The sequence below is a fragment of the Colletotrichum aenigma genome (assembly GCF_013390185.1).
Source record: "Colletotrichum aenigma strain Cg56 chromosome Unknown KSG_Cg56_contig05, whole genome shotgun sequence".
NCBI classification, from domain to species: Eukaryota; Fungi; Ascomycota; class Sordariomycetes; order Glomerellales; family Glomerellaceae; genus Colletotrichum; species Colletotrichum aenigma.
The window spans coordinates 4,219,280-4,240,200 of NW_023500911.1; the positions used below are offsets into that span (position 1 = coordinate 4,219,280).

General features: G+C 45.6%; 4 protein-coding genes across 4 annotated transcripts; all 4 read left to right on the plus strand.

Annotated features, from left to right (window-relative positions):
* Positions 1-5,820: 5,820 nt before the first annotated feature.
* Positions 5,821-7,444, plus strand: CGCA056_v008768 (uncharacterized protein; the record flags this gene model as incomplete). The annotated part of the gene is made up of 4 exons (XM_037324015.1): positions 5,821-6,076; positions 6,250-6,659; positions 6,720-6,986; positions 7,211-7,444. 4 exons carry the CDS (start codon positions 5,821-5,823, stop codon positions 7,442-7,444), a joined length of 1,167 nt encoding a protein of 388 aa, XP_037178697.1.
* Positions 7,445-8,465: 1,021 nt separating this feature from the next.
* Positions 8,466-9,718, plus strand: orsE (Dehydrogenase orsE; the record flags this gene model as incomplete). The annotated part of the gene is made up of 5 exons (XM_037324016.1): positions 8,466-8,588; positions 8,658-8,680; positions 8,731-8,847; positions 8,911-9,467; positions 9,516-9,718. 5 exons carry the CDS (start codon positions 8,466-8,468, stop codon positions 9,716-9,718), a joined length of 1,023 nt encoding a protein of 340 aa, XP_037178698.1.
* Positions 9,719-10,942: 1,224 nt separating this feature from the next.
* Positions 10,943-12,296, plus strand: CGCA056_v008770 (putative acyltransferase; the record flags this gene model as incomplete). Its single annotated transcript, XM_037324017.1, has 3 exons — positions 10,943-11,118; positions 11,189-11,881; positions 11,936-12,296. The coding sequence occupies 3 exons, from the start codon at positions 10,943-10,945 to the stop codon at positions 12,294-12,296; spliced, it is 1,230 nt and encodes a 409-aa protein (XP_037178529.1).
* Positions 12,297-18,686: 6,390 nt separating this feature from the next.
* Positions 18,687-18,950, plus strand: CGCA056_v008771 (uncharacterized protein; the record flags this gene model as incomplete). Its single annotated transcript, XM_037324018.1, has 1 exon — positions 18,687-18,950. One exon carries the CDS (start codon positions 18,687-18,689, stop codon positions 18,948-18,950), a length of 264 nt encoding a protein of 87 aa, XP_037178528.1.
* Between the last annotated feature and the right edge of the window lie 1,971 nt (positions 18,951-20,921).

The window sequence follows — 20,921 nt, forward strand, 5'->3', positions numbered from 1 at the left end:
TTTTTAGTATTTTAAAATTAGTTTAAATTTTAATATTAAGTAAAGATATTAATTATAATAATAAAATTAGGATAAGGAAAATAAATTGAGGGTTAAATTTAAGCTAAATAATAGCTACTTTTTATTTTAGATTTCTATAAGTATTTTTAAAGTATTCCTTTAAGAGAATTTATATATCTTAATAAACTTAAACCTTTATTTATTAGATTATAGCTTTTTACTCTACTTTAATTAGGGAATCTTAATATTAGTGTTTTTATATTATTATTTTCTTTATATATATTATTTTAATATTTAGATACTGTTTTAATTAGTGAAATCTAGCTTTTATATTAGTTATTTTATAAATTTATTTTTATGTTTTTATTATATAAAGATTAATAGAATAATCTCTAACAGCCTTTTTTTCTTATTAGCTTTAGATCTAATTAAGTAATTTATAAAAAAGATTATTATAATAACCTTATAGATTATTATAATAATATTATAACATACTTTACCAGTCAGCTGCATATATCAGTCAGCCGCACACTTTTCCTCATCTTTCAAACATTATATAAGTTTTTACAACCAGAACGTAGAAAATCAATTAGCTCTCATCAGCATCTGATTTACTAGACGATTCTATATCTTTAGAACACGTTCGCGCATTATGGCCTGTCTAGCTGCACACACTGCAACGCTGTTAAGCTAACTAACCCTTCTTTAACAAACCCCTATCTTCACCTTCTTAAGGCGCTAGATATTTCTTTTTACCCTTTTCTTCTAGGATAACCTGAGATTCTGCTATATTAAGTGCTCCTCTAAGCTGGATATATATCTTTTTTGCTCTTTAGCGCTTAGTAAGAGCTATATTAGTATCCTAAAGTATATATACTTAATCTGTTAAAATTATAATTAAATATGCTACTACCTATACACTTTTTGCTAGCTGGTTAACTGCTTTAATCATTAGTGTTAGAGAGCTTCCTTAATAGGCTGAGATCTAAGTTCTAATAAAGTTTAATTATGAAAGTGCTTTATGTTAGTTAGAGGGTGTTTATAACTGCTAGGCTAGTGGTGTTGAGGGATTGGTTGCAGGAGGTGTGGGCGTCTGTATATATATATTGAGTTTCCTAATCATATGATTTAAGTCCTATAGTAAAATATTAGCTCTGCAGAAGGCAGATTTAATATTTGTGTTCATAAAGATCTTATTATAAGCCTTATAGAAGGTAATAAAGAACTTAGACTTTATAATATAGTTAACAGAGGATTTAATAAATAGGTTGATTTCATCCCTATATATGCGTTTCAAAGGTGAGTATAGCGTAATATCTAATAGCTAGAGTAAGTGAGATAAATATAGAGGTATACTAATAGTTATAATATTATTCTGCTTGCAGTATTCATTAAATTCAGCTGATAAGTAGCTCTTATATCTATTAATTATAAGCATCTGATAGACACCTTTTATATAAGCCTAAGTATACTTTTTGAAATGCTTAATCTAGTCCAGGTTAGTTTTATTATTAGTCTATCTATTAGTAGTTAGTTTAATCACTTAGTCACTTAGAAAGCCTGATTCTATTAATTAGTTAGTAAGGTGATAAGACCCTCAAATAATCATAAAAGGTAGGATACACTATCCCCTCAAATTAATACACTTAATAACCATAACCTATTTATAGTTACTAGGCTGAATAGATTTCGCTTTTCTGCATCTATCAGCATATATAATAACAATCAAACTAATAATAACACCTATTATAAAGCCAGTCTTATTAAAGTTATATAAATCCTTATTATTAATACTATATTTAGCTATTATATTACTTCATAATATAAACCACTTTAAAATAACCTCTAAATCCTCTTAAAATACCTTTTAATAATTATATAGATAATTAAATATAATCTTTAGAGTTAGCTATAAGTTAATCAACCTCTTAGCCTAATGCTTCCTAATAGGCGTCCTATTCTATATCTACAGCAGGAGATTCACTATATCTTCCACACTAGTAAGTCGCAGGAGAAATCCTCTAAAATCCTGCTTAATAATATATTAGAGAAGTGTTTTCTCTTTAATCAGATTAAGTTTATATTATTAAGGCTAGATATAGTTGCAGCGTAGTTAATTATTCATTCTGTCGCAGAAGGTACTTTTGGGGATACTATATATCTTTGCAGCGCCTTATATATCAAGTTTATAACCTAGAGCATGTGTTGATTAGATCGCCTTAATAGCAAGAATGATCTTATCTTCTTAGGTGTAAATCAGCATTGCGGTTGTTGAGATATTATGCGTTAAAGGTTGAAGCGGCTGGGAATAAAGCGCGTCATGGAAAAAGTGCGCAGCTGACTGATATGTGCAGCTGACTGGTAAAGTACGTTAAGTATAAATTATAAATACATAATAATATTTCTTAAGGTGTATTATATAGTATAAATAGAAAATATTTTATAGTAAATATTTAGAGAGATATTTATTTTTATTTTAAATATATTTTATTTTAATTATAATAAGAAGACAAATTAATTATAAATATAAAATTATTTTTATAAAATATAGATATATAGACTATATTAATATATTATGTAATACTTATAAAGTAGATAGCTATTATTATAATAATAAAAATAGGTTAGTTGCTTTTGCTATTTGTTAAATATATATATAAAACTCCTCTTTTTAATATCTACTATTTTATATGTTTTTCTCTTTCTCTCTTCTATAATACGTTATAATTATAATCTTATTTAGTTTTCTTTACTACTAGTTATATAAGTCTTATTATTTTCCTTATTTTTGCTTATTTAGAATCTAATTTCTTTTAAATATCTTAAATCTATAATACTTTTGCTTACTATATTATTTAGCATAAGTGCTGCTAAAAATGCACTTAAATAGACTACTTATAAATATAGCTATAAAACTGCTATTATAGCTGCTAAAAAGACTAATAAGAAGATTCCTAATATAGCTACTAAAAAGACTAGCTAAAAAACTACTTATAAAATCTCTGCTTATATTATAGGAAATCGTATGCTTACTTATTACTATAAGCTTAAAGATAAGTTAGATTATTATAATTTATTTTAGCTATTATAATGCTAATATCCTTTAGATTGTACTTTATAAGAAATCTATTAATACTAAGCTTTTTATATCATTTTTATTATTAAGGCTTCTTTTTAGCACTTTATTAAAGAAATTATATATAATTAAGTTAGCTAATTTAGTCTAACTTATTAGTAAGCTATAGCTATAATAGCTTTTTAAAAAGCTATTAAAGTAACCTTAATAACTATATTTAAAAATATATTTGTTTATTTATTTATTATTCTATTATTAACTAATTTCTAATATCGCTATATATACTGATCTACACTGAAAAGGGTATTATTAAATCTATAGATATTAACTTTATTAAGAAGATTTATATAATATCTTAAGGTATAAAATATTTATAGCTTAATAACGCTATAAAAAGTACTAAATTCTATTTCTATTTTATTATTTTATTCTACTTATATTTATTTAGTTTATTCTAATAAAATTCAATAGAGGTAGAAAAATATTATATATATTTAATTGTACTTTATAATATATAATACTTTAAAGCTAAATTTTGATATTTAATCTAAATAAATAAATAAGATAAAAAAATTTTAGAAGAGTAATAAAAAGAAATAAGATATTATAAAAAAGAGAAAAAGAGCTATAAAAAAAAACTATAATAAAGCTAAAAGAAAACGAGAAAAACTAGCTATAAAGATTTAATTTCTATTAATAGCTTTAATTATAAGAGTAATATAATTTTTTTAAATACTTCTATATAAACGCTTGATACTAATAATTAGCTTAAGTTTAGTAACATTTCTACTAGAAATTATAATACTTCTAATACTATTAAGGAAATCATTTAGTATAATAATATCTGTATAAAAAATACTAAAGCTATTAATAGTTTAAAGTAAAATACTAAAGCTACTGATAACTATATTAGAAACCTTAAAGCCTCTATTAGCTATAAACAAAACCTCTTTAGTAATAATATAATAAGTAATAATAATAGAGAAGAGGCTATTATATAATTTTAAAGGTTTTAAATATCTTAAAATCTTTAACAAAGAAGATTCTAATATTAAGTTAGTAAATACTCTTAACAAACAATAGAGAATACTATATATTAGCTTAATATTAATAAGTTAGTATTTTATAATGCTCTTTAAGAGTAGATAGATACTTATTCTTAAATTAATAAGAATAAAATTAAGATTTAAATTTAATTAATAATAATAGGATAGAATAATTATAGGACTATATAGTAAAACATAGCTTAGTTTAATTAGATTATCTTAAGAACTTAGTAGTAAAAGTATAGCTATATTATATAAAGAGGACTTAAATATAGAAATAATTTTAATAAGATTATTATAATTATTACTATCATATAAACTTATTTCTTTTAAGATAAATAACTTTTATTACTAATAAAATAAGTTTTATATAATTAATAGAATAGTTAGTATAATACTTTATTATATCTATCAGAAAATGTATACCTTTAACTTATAAATATAAATAGAATCTCTACTTATATTTATATTATTATCTACTTATATACTTAGTAAACCTATCTACTTATATTTTAGGTATATCTATAACCTAACCTATTTAGATAGGTACTGATAGGTATTTATAGTATAGGTAATTTGAAGCTTAGGCTTGCTTAAGCTTGATGCTGTTGTTGTTGAGCTTTTATAGAAGTTGGTTTCTGTCTTAAAGTAGGTGGATTAGATTGTCGCCTAACTTTTGCTCCCTGGGCATTAAGTGCGAGTATGATGCAACTAACTAGGCTGAATTCAGGTGGTAACGAGGTTTCAAGTCCTGTTTGGACTGGTTAGGCAGGTTTGTAGCTATGCTGGAGTGGTATGTTGATATGTTGTTGGAAAAAGCCAGAAAAACAAATGAAGTGGCGTGAAGGACGACAAGTATGATAGCAAACACTAGATGAAGGTGGGAAGAATGGGGGCCAGGGCGTCGTATTCGCTCCTGCTGCTGCTGAGGGGCGCTTCTAGGAAGGAGCGATGTTCTTGAGATAGAAAGAGCGGATGGGAGGACTTAGTCCTTATTCTTCCTTCCCTTATTTGTGCTGTTATCCTTAGGCTCTATCGTTCCTGCCCATGTCTTTTCTCTTATCCCCGTTGTCCCTGTTTGTCCTTGTCGTCCTCGTCGTCCTCGTCATCCTCGTCGTCCTCGTACTTGTTCTTGATGCCCTTGGTTTCTTACACCATTATTGTTGATGACTTTGTCCTCGTCCTTTGTCGTTCCCATTTCCTGTACCCAAGGTCATCCTGATACCTATATCCTCTACGACTGTTCATGGAGCCGTCTCAAGCATAATCACAAAACGCCGATGTCATCACCGCAGAGACCGTCGATTCTACCGATGCCACCACTCCTAACTACCGAAGTCCGACACTTCCCGTCAGTCGTAGACAACGCTGCGCAGATAGCTGTTTTCAACAATGCCATCAACTTTGCGAACAAACTCCTGGGAGGCGCACGGGTCCAGGTAGCTGCAGGCACGGCCGAGTCTGTTGGTGAGGCCGCTCGGTTCACCTCACATGCCCGCACGCGTCTGGAGGCCTATCTGCGATTACAAGACAACAACGATGCTCTGATGCGAGAACGGGACCAAATCCGGCAGAGGTCCCTGGTGTAAGGGTATGGAGACTACCTCAGCCGCCTCCTTCAGTGCATCCGTTCTAAGCTCCGACGGGATGTTGCGAGTGGTGCCTGCCCTACAGACATTGCGAACGCTACCACATCTCATGACCTTTCTACGCGACTGGGGCAAGATCTCGGAGTCGGTGGACAGTCAAGACCGCGCGTCCATGATGTGGGAGCTCGATCCCAGCGAGGACAAGGGCGCATGCCCCGGCAAAGCCATGATGCAGTACTTGACCAACGTGGCATGGCAGTTCGGCCCGATCCTCCGCTCCGAGGAGAGCAGCTGGATTTTATTATACGGTCATATGGTGAAAGGTGTGAAAGAGCGCACACCGACCTACAGCCCCTCCTCGAGAAGTGAGATTAGAAAGGCTTGCACAACATGCTTTGGGCAGCGGACGGCGCCATCGACGGGGCCTTTCGGAGGGGCGCGGAGGACGATGCACGAGCTGCCTTACACTAGGTACGCGGTGAAGCTTTCTAACGACTTTTACCTAACGATGAGAGGATCCAACGTCATGCCAACGTAGAACGTGACTGGCGAACACGGTCGACTACGGAACTTATGCTCTGGAGCCACGACAGTCCAGGTGAGACGATCACATCATCCCCGCCACGCCCAAGCGTGCTCCCAACACCACCCCGAACGCATCCCATCCAGCTTGCCGCCACACCTATCCCCCAGTGTACGGACTCTAACACCGAGGACGGCATTATTACAAGCGCCACCGCCTATGCCGAGAAGCTTCCCTTAAGTCCTCGAGTAATCAGCAGTAGCACACGGATTGCTGCCACTGTCCTGAAAGAGCAGGCAGAGTGGGGAGAACGCGAGCTTGTGAATGGATCCCGGGATAACGCGCAGAGGGCCATTCGATTCATCCAATGTGAACACACGAGGCTGGAGTCCTACCTGGCACTGAAGTACACGAACACCCAGCTGGTAGCCACCCATGCAACAGCAATCGAAGAACGCAATTAGTTGCAGCGACAGCTGTGTCAGCGAAAACACGTCGCCGCAATCGATGCATACGCCGACTATGTCGGCCAGCTTCTCCGTGCAGTCCGGAACAGGGTGCGGACGGCCGTCCGCGACAAGCAAATATTACCAAAGATTGCAAAGGCCGGGCCCCCACATGTTGACTTCCTGGCTAGGGGCATTTCGGCCCGCCTGCGAAAAGAAGCGGTGGCAATCGCGAAGTGGGCTGTCGACACGAGCGTTGAGAAGGGCGCCAGGCCCAAACCTGATATTTCAAAGTATTTAAGCGATGTGAGCTGGCAGCATGGTCATGATTTCAACGAACCCCTGCGGGGAGAGACACTTGCGTAGATAGTAAAAGCCTACAGAGCCTGATGCGAGAGAGCCCACTCGAAATTCGAGCCGCTCGTCAAGATGAAGGATTGGGCCAGGCTACACAATTTGATTCAGAGCGCGCACAGTGCAGTCCCCACAGTCTTCAGCCGACCAGCTGACCAAACAAACGGTTATGGAAGCACTCTCCTGTGCAACCAGCTTCTGCCAGCAATGGTATTTCCTTCGACCGACACGCCGCAACAACAATCAGCGCAACCTGCCAACAAAACACGCTACAGATGAGACCGCCTATTAAGTTGTGCGAGGAGGACGACGACAAAAACAACAAGGAAGACGAGGAAGACGAGGAAGACGAGGAAGACGAGGAAGACGAGGAAGACGAGGAAGACGTACCTAATATCACACACAAGTAGATAACTCAACTAAGCTGAAAGATATGTCTACGGCCCCGTATCATCACTCGAGTAGCCAGATGAAGTCGTGACAACATGATTTCCAGACTACAGCTTATCCAGGCTGCTGGCATAAATGGCCTTCAGTAACGCCGTGAACGTCACTTCACCTATAGAATTGTCGAAATCATCGTGGAAAGATCAAAAGCGATATTATGGGAAACGCAAAAATGCATCCCGACCTACCCAGGGATCGAACCTAGAATCTTCAGAGTATGACTTGGAGCAGCCGAAATCTGACGCGATGCCATTTCGCCAGCAGGCCAATTGGATGCAAATTCGGGCGAGATTTGGGGTTCATATACGGCGGGCAGGGGTCCGCTGGCTTCGTGTTAGTGGTCGTGCGGGGCGCAAAGGTACCCTTACAGCTGCGAGCAGTCTGGGGAACCTGTCATGCTGAGATGTTGGTACGTGAGCAGATGATATCGCGACATTTAAGCAGGGGGGAATGAAGTTGACTGGATTGGAAATGAAATATGATTGTGAAATCTGCGCTGGAAGCTTTTGGGGCGGCAATTTAGTTGTGGACAGGCAGTCCTGGAAGCTCAATCCAGTGAACCTCTGAGTGTACCTGAAAGACAGTGAACCGTAAACTTCCCAAGCTTCTAATACGACCTCTGAAAACTCCTACGAAATATGTTCAGAAGGGGAATTCTCGCCTGAATGCCGCCATTCATGCAAGTATGCCAAATCTGGCGTCTTCATACTCAATTAGCAGAGGATAGTTTTCGGAACGCCCACCGCGTACCCGACGATCCCTCCACTATCCGACGAACGCCTTTCGGCCCCGCTTCGAGGGATGGTTTGTCGATGATTTGTACCCATGGAGCTGAATTTCGGACGAATTTTCCGTTTTCCGTCTTCGCCGAATTGTTGAAGTATATCTTAGAGTGGTAGGGATATCTAGTGCGAAGTCTGCCCATGCAAAATCACAATACCCTTTCCCTTTCGTCGCTGTTAAGCCAAGCTGCTGCAAGTTAATATGCCGACTAACAGAGCTGCCTGGCTCACTGAGCCAAAGTCATATCCCTTCCAAATGAAGGATGCCCCGCTTCCCACGGCTGAACCGGGAGAGGTTGTGATTAGGAATGTTGTTACTGCTTTGGTGAGTTGTAATGCTGCACTCATGGGGCAGTCCTGTAAGTAAAATACCATGCAACTGACTTGAAGGCAGAATCCCGCTGAGTGGAAAATACAGTAAGACTGCACGCAGTAGCACGTGAAACGGAAGGCTGATAAGAGATCAGAGATCTTGGTGTGATTGTGCAGAAATATCCGACCATCTTAGGAGCGGATGCGGCTGGATATATCGAAGAGGTTGGCGAGGGCGTCACGCATCTGCAAAAGGGCCAGCGGGTGATAGGGTGCGTCTACGATCCAGCGAGCCACGATCTCACCAATCAAAAATGACTGACAGCCCAATAAAGGTATTGCACCGGTCTTGGCCTCCAAAATCACGAGTTCGGAACGTTTCAGCTCTACAGCAAAGCCGCCGCGAACCTCGTCGCGCCGATCCCCGACGACATGAGCTTCGAGGCGGCATCGGTGCTTCCCCTCGCGATCGCAACCGCTTCCGTCGGTCTTGACAAGAAGAAGTATCTCGGTCTGCCTTTACCTAGCTTAACACCAGCACCAACGGGCAAGACGTTGCTGGTATGGGGTGGAGCCTCATCAGTTGGCGGAACGGCGGTGCAGCTTGCGGTCGCGTCCGGCTTGAGGGTCATCACGACGGCTTCGAAGGCCAACTTTGACAAGGTAAAGGACTTGGGCGCGGACACTGTTCTTGACTACCACTCTGGAACTATCATCGACGATGCCATCAGGGTATTGTCTGGGACCGACCTTGCGGGGGTCTACGATGCGATCTCTTCTCCTCAATCTTTGCAGCCCATCGGCGCTATTCTTGACAAGCTTGGGCCGCACAAGGTGGTGACGGTGCTACCTGTTGAGGGGGACTTTGGAAAGAATACGCTCTTGTCATTCGGTAAGTGACTCAAGGAAACTATCGCAAATATTCTAATGATTTTCGCAGAGACGGCGTTTCAAATCACCGAGAACCCTGAGAAAGTCGGTGATCCGGTCTGGAGAGAATTTGTACCTGGAGCGCTCAAGAACGGTCAACTGAAGCCGAAGCCAGATCCTGAGGTGGTGGGAAAGGGGCTGGAGTCGATTCAGGGTGGGCTTGAGCGGCTCAAGAAAGGGGTCTCTGCGACGAAGCTGGTGATTCAGTACTGAGGTGGGGCTCGTCTGAGGAGGAAAGATCTGTGTGTATTTTATGCAGTAAGTTTGAAATGCCAAAAGATTAAAAACTTCAAACGGGTTTGGAGGAATCTGTCTGTGCCGTGCATGCATGCATGCTCTGGGATGCAGTCAGCTGGATCAGCTCCTCCATCAGTGCTCTGAACAGCTTCGGTGAAGACTTCACCTGGAGCTCACCTGTAGCTCATATCGGTGTATGCGCACGTGCCATTGGCCGATGCCAAAAAGCAGCGGCGGGATTGGCTCGGAAGGCACCGACCGACCTCGAAAACCGGAAATAAATGGGGCAGGTGAGGCCGGACTTCGGCTGTTCTGTTGATCCATAACGTCACGCCGCATTCATCCAGATCCGTGCGCGTGCCCCACCATGACGCTATCCTCCTTGCAGCTAGCGCCATGACAGCTTGCCTGCAGGCAGCACCAAAGACGGGCAAGAGCTGGGTGGGCAGGAGTCCAGACTCCCTCCGAGGAAGCCGGCAGCGCCGCAGTCGCAGTCGCAGTCGCAGTCGCAGTCGCAGTTGCAGACAGCAGTCGCAGGCTGCCAAGGCAGCAAGCAGTACAGCGTCACCACCAGCGAACGTGGAAGGCAGCACCACAAGCCGTCGGGTCGGATGGTTGGAGGGGTTCTTGACTCCTTCCCCGTCCAATTCGGCGCCCAAAATCAAGCCGGCGGACGGAGCCTGAACCTGCCTGCGCTGCGCTCGGCCGCCTCGGTTCCAGACATGGAAGCCATGACCATGACCAGACCATGACCAGACCAAACCCATGACTCTCACCAGTGTCTCTATCGTTCCATGTTCCATGCGGATGTCTCTGCCATCGTCCGTCTTTTGTTTCCTCCTCACCTTACCAAGTACCTTTAAGTTTGCCTTTGCCTAGCCGCAGGTACCTCAACTACCTTTACCTATCTGACCTTACCTTATTGTACTCTTCCCGACCTGAAGACGACGTTGGTGTCCTCCACCAAGCAGCATCCCAGCTTGCCGTCCAGCTGCCCGTCTCACATGCCCTTCGCACGCGACACCACGAAGACGACTCCTCATCAACCCGCCTCGAAGCTCTCCACCGACCCCTATCTACCTGCGATCTTCGCCGCTTGACGTCAAACCTACGAGAAACATCCAACTCCTCTTCCGCATGCCTTTCGAACCTGCGATCCTCTCCCAACCCGACCGAAACCTCCAACATTACCCCGCGATCATGGCGACCGACGTACACAAGAAAACAGACGATGCCGTCTCAGCTCCAGGTCCAAATGCTGGCTTGTTCAGGAAACCCAGCGACTCCCACCCGGCGGGTCGCATCAAGCATAACAAGCTGATGCAGATTCTCCGTGGTGTCTCCTTCGCCGTCTATTTCGCAGCATGCTGCGCAAGGTACGAAGCTCTATACCCCGCTCTGCTCTGCGACGAAGGAAATCCACAGCTAACCTGAAGCTTGCGCCAGTATCTTTATCACCCAGCTGATGGGCTGCGGCCTGTACCTGGTCAACCGCGAGCTCTACTACGCCTATATGGCCCTGACGAAACAGTCCTTCGCCCTGACCACGACCGCGATGACGCACATTTGGGGCCCCACGAAGATTCGGATCAGTGGCGATGCATCGGTAGCGGGGCAAATACGGCAGACTCCCGGCGGCGGCGTTGAGTTCGACTTCCCCGAGCGCTTGATCCTGATCGCGAACCACCAGATCTACACGGACTGGCTGTACCTCTGGTGGGTGGCGTACGCCAACGAGCCGGGCATGCATGGCCACATCTACATCATCTTGAAGGAGTCGCTCAAGTACATCCCCCTCGTCGGCTGGGGCATGATGTTCTACGGCTTCATCTTCATGTCGCGCAAGATGTCGACGGACCAGCCGCGCCTGGCGCATCGCCTCGGCAAGCTGAAGATGGAACACACTACACCCAGTGGCAAGAAGCATCGCGATCCGATGTGGCTGCTTCTCTTCCCCGAAGGCACAAATTTGTCAGGCAACGGCCGCAGGAAGTCAGCGGCATGGGCGGAGCAGACGGGTCTCAAGGACCCCGAGCACCTCCTGCTGCCGCGCAGCACCGGCATGTACTTTTGCCTGAAGGAGTTGCAGGGGACTCTGGACTACGTCTATGACTGCACTGTTGCATACGAAGGCGTCCCGTTAGTTCTTACGCCAGCCGGTCCCGTCTGAGACACGAGCTAACAACATTCCAGTCGTGGAAAGTACGGCGAGTCCTACTTCACCCTTGCGAGCACCTACTTCCAGGGTCGACCCCCGAAATCGGTCAACTTCCACTGGCGCCGCTTCCGCGTCGCCGACATGCCCCTCCACAACCAGAAGGAGTTCGACGCCTGGGTGCGCGAGAGGTGGTACGAGAAAGACGCCCTGATGGAGGAGTACCTCGTCAACGGCCGCTTCCCACCAAGCGAGGACAACAAGAAGGGGTACATCGAGACGGAGGTCCGCCTGAAGCACTGGTGGGAGCTGTCGCAAGTCTTTGTTGTTGTCGGAGCCGCCGGGCTCATTTTTAGGATGTTCATCAACACGATGCAGCGATGGGCGGCGGCCTTCTAGGCTCAGCGTCCGGGTCGATGATATGTATGACGTGATGCTTTCCTTCTAGTTTGGAAGCTGGATATATGGTGGTTCGGCAACGGATTGGGTACACTTTCATGATTCCCCCGGTGGCTGGTGATTAGCGAGCGATTTCTCATACACGGAGGTTCGGTACATGGTTCGACTTGGATGGGTACGGTGTATGGCCTGCTTTCATTGACAATTGTTGGCACATCGCTAAGCGATGATGCCTATTGGATTAGACAAGATGATATACAAAGAACTTGGGATACCATTCAAGCTGAGTAATGATTTACTTACGTGCATGTAGTCGCCCTACGTACGGCATTTCTCATGCTTAATCCCGGGCCATTCTATCCTGGTACTACATTGCAACGAGTGCCATCCCATGCCTTACCCAGGTTACTTGCTTAACGTATCTTACGGGCGTTTCGAATGGTCTAATGCAAACGAATGACTGCAGCCAAGGCAACTTCGGAACTGATTGGTTGCCTCGTCGAAGCGCCAACCAAATACACTGCATCGAATGAGTACTTCCCCTCTTTTGACGAGCAGATCAGGCTACGAGCACGCCCTGGGGCCTCTCTCTCTGATTTCGACAACATAAACAGGCTTACCGGGTCAGAAACGAAGCAGCTGTACTTGACGCGGTAGCCAACATGAGGAAGCTTTTCCGAAGACACCATGGCCGAGAATCGCAAGCTATTGGGGGTGCATCACCGGCCGGATCAGAGGGTGCCAACGAACCGGCACCCACGGGTGCTTCAATACAGCCAGCTGCGCCCAATGTCTCCAAGCAAGCGACGCCTCCCTCGGGATTAAGACTTCTCCACGACCCAGATGGAGATAGAGCTGCCGTGGAGTAATTCTGCCTATTCCAAGTCGGGTGCGGTTCACGCGCTGACAATCCGCAAAGTATCGTCTTCATCCATGGCTTGATGGGGCATAGAGAAAACAGCTGGACTGCCGACAACATGACCGAGCCGTGGCCCAAAATTCTTCTGCCTTCGGATTTGCCTAATGCTCGAATTCTAGCATACGGATACGATGCACGAGCAACGAGCCCAAAGGAAATGGTTTCAGTCAGCCGCATAAGAGATCATGCATCGACCTTTCTCACACGGCTCGCCAACTACCGGGCGAAGGATGACAAGGAGGTTAGTATCCGGTATTGAAGCGCTAATATCTGAAGGGAGAAGCTAAGCCAAGCAGGAGCGCCCCCTCATATTCGTGTGCCACAGTCTGGGAGGTTTGCTATGTAAAGCAGTGAGTCCCGTCCCCGACATCCGCTATTGAGTCCGGCCGTAGCCTGAGCTCTATCTCGTGCTCGTCATGTCTGAAAAGCTGATTGTGACATCCTGGCCAGGCTCTCGTCCGTTCCCATCACAGGCCTGAACCACACCTCAGCAGCGTGGCTGAGTCAACGCGCGGGATTCTGTTTCTTGGAACTCCTCACCACGGATCGGCCCTCGCAGTATGGGCAGATCGCTTTTCTCGATCAGTAGGAATACTGAAGCAAACAAACCCCAACATCGTTGATTTGCTTCGCCCGGACTCGGAGGTTTTGGCCGAAATCCAGGACAGCTTCCACACGATGCTGCAACAAGTTGACATTGAGATTACTTGTTTCTTTGAGGAACTACCTCTTATTGGCATCGGCCTGGTAATTAGAGCTCTAGGATTCAGATGTCATGGACTATCCGTGGCTAACATACCCCGAACAGGTCGTGCCTCAAGATTCCGCCATCATTCCCGGGAAAGGCTGTTTGGGGATACATGGGAATCACCGCTCGATGGCAAAGTTCACTGGGCCGGATGACCCTGGCTTCGTTGACGTCTGCGGTGAGCTTCGACGCTTCACTAAGTCTATGAATCGATCCAAACCGATCACTAGTTCGCCGCTGAATCCCCTGGCATCAAGCTCTGGCCAATCTGGTACTACTACAGACCAGCAGGATCACGCTGGCAACGGTTGTGTCGCTCATTGTACGTAGCATTACATATATATCAAAATGATTCAACTAATTGGGAATCGTAGTTATTGTACCTTATAGGAAGAACAAGAACTTTGTTGGCCGATCTGACGTTTTCGAACGTCTAAAACGAACGTTCTGCCATGGACCTCAGTACGATATAAATGACGCAGAGCCGAGAGCTTGCATTTACGGTCTTGGAGGGGTTGGGTGAGTTAACCCGCAGGTATTTTGAGACTATCATGCGCTGAACCCACGAAGAAAAACACAGATAGCTCTGTCTTATGTGCATTGGCTGCGGGAATCGCGTCCTGATATGTCGATTTTGTGGGTGTACGCCAGCAACGAGGATCGCTTCAAGCAAGCGTTCGCAAACATTGCAGAGACACTCGGTATACCCAATCGCCAAAGCCCATCAGTAAATATCTTGACGTTGGTCAAGGACTGGCTCGAACGAAGTGACCATGGGTCCTGGTTCATGGTGATCGATAATGCGGACAACCTGGAATTATTCTGTCCTCCGCCGTCCTTGTCCCAGTCTGGGTCAGGATCAAATGGAGGCTTGGCGCGGTTAATCCCAGACTGCGACCATGGCTCCGTCCTCATCACGACCAGAGACAAGCAGACTGGGGTTAGGCTATCAAAAGGCCACCCGCCTTTGGAAATAGAGGCCATGAGCAGCGATGAGTCTGCAGAAATGATTCGAAAATTTACTGGAGACAGCAGTTCCCAGCTCATCGATGCGGATATCCTGGCACTTTCCAACCGCCTAGAGAACCTGCCCCTGGCACTAGCCCAGGCTGCCGCTTTCATCCAGGAAAACAGCATAAGCATAGCTCGCTACCTTGAAATACTGGCGGAGAGCGACGATGCTTTGATCGGATTGCTGAGTCAAGACTTCGAAGCCGTGGGAAGAGAGTCTGGGATTCCGCACGCAATCATGGCAACGTGGGCGGTATCCTTTAATGAGATCCAAAGACGCGATCCGTTAGCAGATCAGTTGCTGTCATTCATCACGTCATTCGACCGGCAGGCTATTCCACGACAGCTTCTAACGGCGTACATACAAAGCCTGCCTGCGGAGGACGCAAGAATGCTCCTTGATAACCACAAATGTGTTGCAATGAGGGGGGTGTTGGAAAGTGAGAACGAACACAGGGAGGTCACGCAATCCAGCATTGTCAGAAAGAAGGTTGACCGCGACTCATGCCCTCGTGTCCGAAATGAAGGCAAACGTAAAACATCTTCAGTTGACCTCGAGAAAGCACTTGGAGTTCTCAAGGCGTTCTGTTTTGTCTCTGAAAGCAAAGATCAGAGCATCGACATGCATCGGCTCATACATCTGGCTACCAAACGCGAGAAAGAGATGTCAGCACATTTTGCCGGGAAGGCCCTCCAGGCACTTTCTATGGTATTTCCCACCGATGCCCCGGTCAACTTCGAACTGTGTGGCAAAATGATACCCCACGCTGGCTCAGTGCTGGGAAGCAAAATCGAAGATACACCCCAAAACAATTCGTCCAAGGCCTTGCTAAGAGGGAATGTCGCATGCTTCTACGGTAGTTTCGGGCAGCACAACATTGCCGTAGAGCACTTGGAGACATCTCTCAGCGAAGCCAAATACAAGCTCGACGAGAAGCAACCCCATGTTCTAGGAAACATGCAACTCTTGGCTTCTTCGCTTGGGGAGCTTGGGCGAACAGAAGAGGCGAAACGAATCATCTCCAAAGTCATGGTCTTGCAGGGGGAGATGTACCCACACAACCATCCTGCGATAATCCAGTCCTTGGGGATATATGCCTCTCTATACCATGCTGAAAGGAACCTCGAGGTAGCGAAAGGCTTGCTCAAGACAGCGTTCCATCGCTGCGAGAACGTTCCTGGTAGTGGCCATGTCTTGCAAGCAAAGATTGTGTCGGACCTGGGTAGGGTCTTGATTGAATATGGCGAATCAACCATGGCATACGAGATATGTGCCCAGGCCGTCGACCTAACTCGCAGGCTTTATGGCTCGAGTCATCCAGTCTTACTAAGAAGTTTGGCAAATCAGGCACAGTTGCTTCGGCAGCAAGGAGAATATTTGCGAGCGGAAGAGGTCTGCCTTCAGGCTCTGCAAGACGATCATATTGGGTTTCAAACCAGTGAGTTGTACGTGGAGCTCGTAAGATGTAAGAGCGAGTTGGGTATGAGTCTTTGTCATCAGTGCAAATTCGAAGAGGCTGAGAGGGCTCTTGTAGGGGCGTTGGAGATCTTAATGGACCACGTTGATGGGGGGAAAGGCCCTATGACAGTACAAATAATGAGAAATCGGGCGCTGATACAGGAGAAGGGAGAGCGACTGGGCGAAGCCGAGAGCACCATGAAGCAGGTTGTGCATTTGTCAACTCGAATGGCCGAACACGAGTACCCGGGATTGCCTCTCTACAGAGCAGACCTTGCTCGAATTCAACGATCGGGGGTACAAGAGGTCGAATCAACGAAGTCAGATCAAGAAGAAAGCCCTTGGGTCATCGATAAGAAGCGGAAGCCTCTTCCGCAGCTACGAAGTGTTCTGTGGCCTTCCAACCCCTTCTCTATCTAGTCTACCATAGTTGAGATTCCGAGAAGAGTGTAACTATATTTGCAACCATACCCAAAAACATCAAGTTCGTTTTCCGAAGCTCCCAAAAGTTGGATTTGCCCATGGGATCATTCGCGCCTTATCCCTGAACAGCCCCGAGCACGACTTTCACGCACAAGGGAAAGCAGACCGCCTCCGTGGTACTGTCCCATCTTTGAATTTATGGAAAGATGATGAAGAGAGATCCCGAGAAACGCCCTGACGCGGAAACTGGATCCATGTCGTCATTCGGACCCAAACCTGTATGCGAATGCTTCCAGGTAGCTGAAGCGCCGCGCACTCGTTTGGTTCGACTCTGCAGCTCCGGGGATGTTATCGACCTGCAATCAATGGACGCTCTCAGAGACACCCTCGGAGTAACTCAGCAAGCTGCAGCATAGGGTCACGTTGGGACTTTGAGGGCTTTTAGAGACCAAGGGTTCAACATGAATCTACAAGATCATAACAGACAGACAGCACTTCACTGGGCGATATCACCAGGAGAAACTGGCGTGGTCAGCTATCTGCTCAGCCTTCCGGATAAGAACAGCAGTGTTTCTGGCTGCAATGAAGGTACGTCTCTCCATTATGCAGTAGAAGGTGGTCGTACCGAAATCGCGAAAATGTTGCTTCAACTCTCTAGTGAAACTAATCACCGGCACAAGTCAGTCGTGTGCGAGAAATCACGGATTGACCACCGAATCTAAAGAGCTTGGAAGCTAACATGGCAGAAAAATATGGCATGACGGCGCTCCATCTGGCTGCTGAAAACGGAGCCCCGAAGACGATCAAATTGCTGTTAGGCCACGGGGCCGATGCAACTATCACTAATATTCACTACATCTGGGATCAGTCATGTCTTGGTTCTGCCATCGAAGGAACTCGAGCACGTCAAGACGATCAAGACAGAGGCCGGTAAAAAGATGTATTGAGGCTGCTAATGCCCGTGGTTGGGAAACACATGCTGTTGAACGGGGCCCGGCTGTACGTGAGCAGTGGGTGAGAACGAATGTGGTGATGGTGGCATTTTCGGATAGCCTGGAATTGCAATTTAATTGCCAAGGGAACTAGAGATTCACAAGCGACGCCAAGAACTCAGTGATTGACTCAATGGCGTTGGCGTGAACTTGAACGACTCGCGTAAAGCCCCAGTTGAGACGAACATGCGCTCGGCTTCGAGATCGATCGCACTCGGCCCGGAATGGGCAGGTCTCCAGTTTATTCGTTGCGTCTAAGGTCTATTTGACCTGACCAGACCAGGCCGCCGCCTTCGCTCGTATTATTATCTCCGACTAGATCTCAGGGCGCAGCCGTGCTTTACATGGCCCGGATAGCAAAACTCTACATTATTGAGAGACACTTCAGGATCAACTCCAATCTCATTCCGGAGACACGTTGGCGTGAATTTCCATAAGGTGGTTCCAGTTAACTAGAAAATCCCTGTAAGTATCTCATGAAAAACTGTTGTGGGGGCTAGCATTAAGGTAATTACATATAAACTTTTCGCCGGCATGCAGGCCAGTATCAGATAACGAGTCTGTTGTATCAGTGATATTATACAACGAGTCAAACCCCATGAACCGCCCGCTAGGCTGCGAAGTCCAAGCTTCAATTTTCGAAAATAAAAAGCGGATAACGCCAGACCTCAGCCCGGGTTGTCAATAACATCCCTCATCAATAGTTCCCAACTTACTTCTCCTCGTTAGCAAACCTTTCCTGCCGAATTATCAATCAACATTCAGTAGGTGTGATCAGCTCCACTCCTCGTTCCAAAAGCGTCATGTAAACTAATCAAAGGACTAGTTAAAAGTCACAATGCAGCCCTTCACCTTCGTCCTGACCGCCGTCTTCGCCGCCACGGTAACGGCACAGGGTTGCCATTTCTGGGTTCAAGAGAAGTCGACCGGAAACAACGTGTTGCAGAAGTGTCTCCAAAAGAATGAGGGAACGACCGCCTTGATCAATGGCGCAGCAAGTGTTTATCTCCAGGCCGATTCAAACTGCCGCGTGACGGTAAGCAATACCGGATACAACACAGCGCCCGTGGGATTCAACGCGTACTACGACGGCCCTTGCTAATGTATGTTTCCACTCCTCTGATATTGGATCGCCAAAGTTATGCTGACGTTGTTTGACACAGTGCAACGCCTGGACCCATATCGTGGGAATTTCTGGTGTACTTGCGACGTTCGTTTGTAACTATTGCTTTCCACCATGTACATACATTTGCGAAGCGAACGGCGCTGAGCGGGCGAAAGATTCGGGTTCGTCAGGGCCAGCCTGCTGCAGGACAGAAGCTCAGATACTCAATGTGATCAATTGGCAAAATCTCCAAAGTTCGCGGCCGTTGATGTCGAAAGTTTCCCTAGCGACAATGTCTAATTGCCCGAAGTCTACCCGGTGAATGATACATGCCGGCAAGACAGTCTTGCTAAGTAGCGGATGAATGAAAGACGCAGGCAGAGCTGATACCGTCTAACATCCAGAACAGCATGGATCTCAGATCTGAGGCTACAAAATCTCGACAGCTGTGACAAGTTGCCTTTTTTTGATATATTAAGACTGAGATTTGAGCATCAGGTTAGTTATCCAGCTTGACTGGTTCCCGTTCTTACCCCGTGAACGACGTCCACCTGCAGCCGATAGCTGTATTGCATGGGAGATAAGTTAAGCGTTCTCTCCAATGTGTACGGTGGTTTTATGAAAATTCCGCGGTATGGAGACAAAAGCATGTTTATGTATCCACGGACACAGAAAGTCAATTTCAACGACGACTGCGCCTCAATGCGTCTCCAAGAACATGGTATCATTTGGGGGACCGGAAATCCACCGCGGCCGCACCGGTGACGGGCAAACCAACAGGCGCTTATGAGATAACTCGGAATGGCTTAGATGGCTGAGTGGAGCCTTCATGACCCTGGTCTGGCGGTTAACACGCCATGGGAGGACTCAGCTCGTTTTGGATGCCAATCAGAGGCAATTCTAGGAACATCGCTGAGAATTAGGTCCCCTTGAATTCCAAAGATTAGTATTGTGCTCATTGGGCTGTTGGTTGCTGGAAGGTGCGTGTTCATGCGTGTTGGTGCGGTTGTAGCCATTATAGGGGTTTGACAGTGTTAGCATCTAGAACGTTTGGCGCGTTGACTTTGAGCATGGAGGCGGCACAGCGATTTCGCTGCAAATCGGAAGCCCAAAGCCTGGTCCAGAAATAGACTTGGAACTCGGAAGGCAAGTAGACGCAAAGCATGCCGCTATACCCCAGTTGCCTTTTATCACAGATACGATGAAGACTGGCCAACATGCCCATCCACGATGACGTTTGCCGCGCGGTTATGCCGCCCATTTCCGCGCTTCTGTCGCTACTCCTTGTGTCTGGCATCGAGGTTCACATATGAAGCCTAAGGAAGAATCGTAGGAGTTTCCTCCCTATTTCCCAGCTTCATATAGATACTCAACATCATCAATCCTATTCACTATCATATCATCAAACAACGGAAACGCCAGCGACAATTTATGGACAATCATTGTATACATAAAGCCCTACATACAGCATATCTTTTCTCAACATTCAAGTCCACCCAGACTATCATTGCTTCTTTTCCGAGCAAGACATCAAATACTGCGCGCAAGCCAACGCTCCGGGGCATATCATCGAACGCAATACCGAAGAGATACAAGACTCGTGCGAGAGACACCCGGGACCGCGAACAGAGAGCTGCATGGCCATGTTCTGCCGGAGAGCCACTGATCAATGGGAGTTGGAGGATGGGACAGAGGCTCACGATCAGAACGGCAAAGCCGAACCGGACTTCGAGTCTGGTCGTCATAGAGTAGAGCTGCATGGTAGTCCCTACCACAGGACCGATACGCAGCTTTCCGATAGTAGTGAAGAGAGTGTCAGTGTTTATTTAGAAACAAGATCAATGCATCACATCGCGGGTGTGGACTCGCAGCATGACAGAAAGCATGGCGTCAGCCCGTTCCCGGAAGAGGGGTATGTCCAGAACAAGGAAGTCTATGGCGCTGAAACGGAAAATGAACACATGTCGA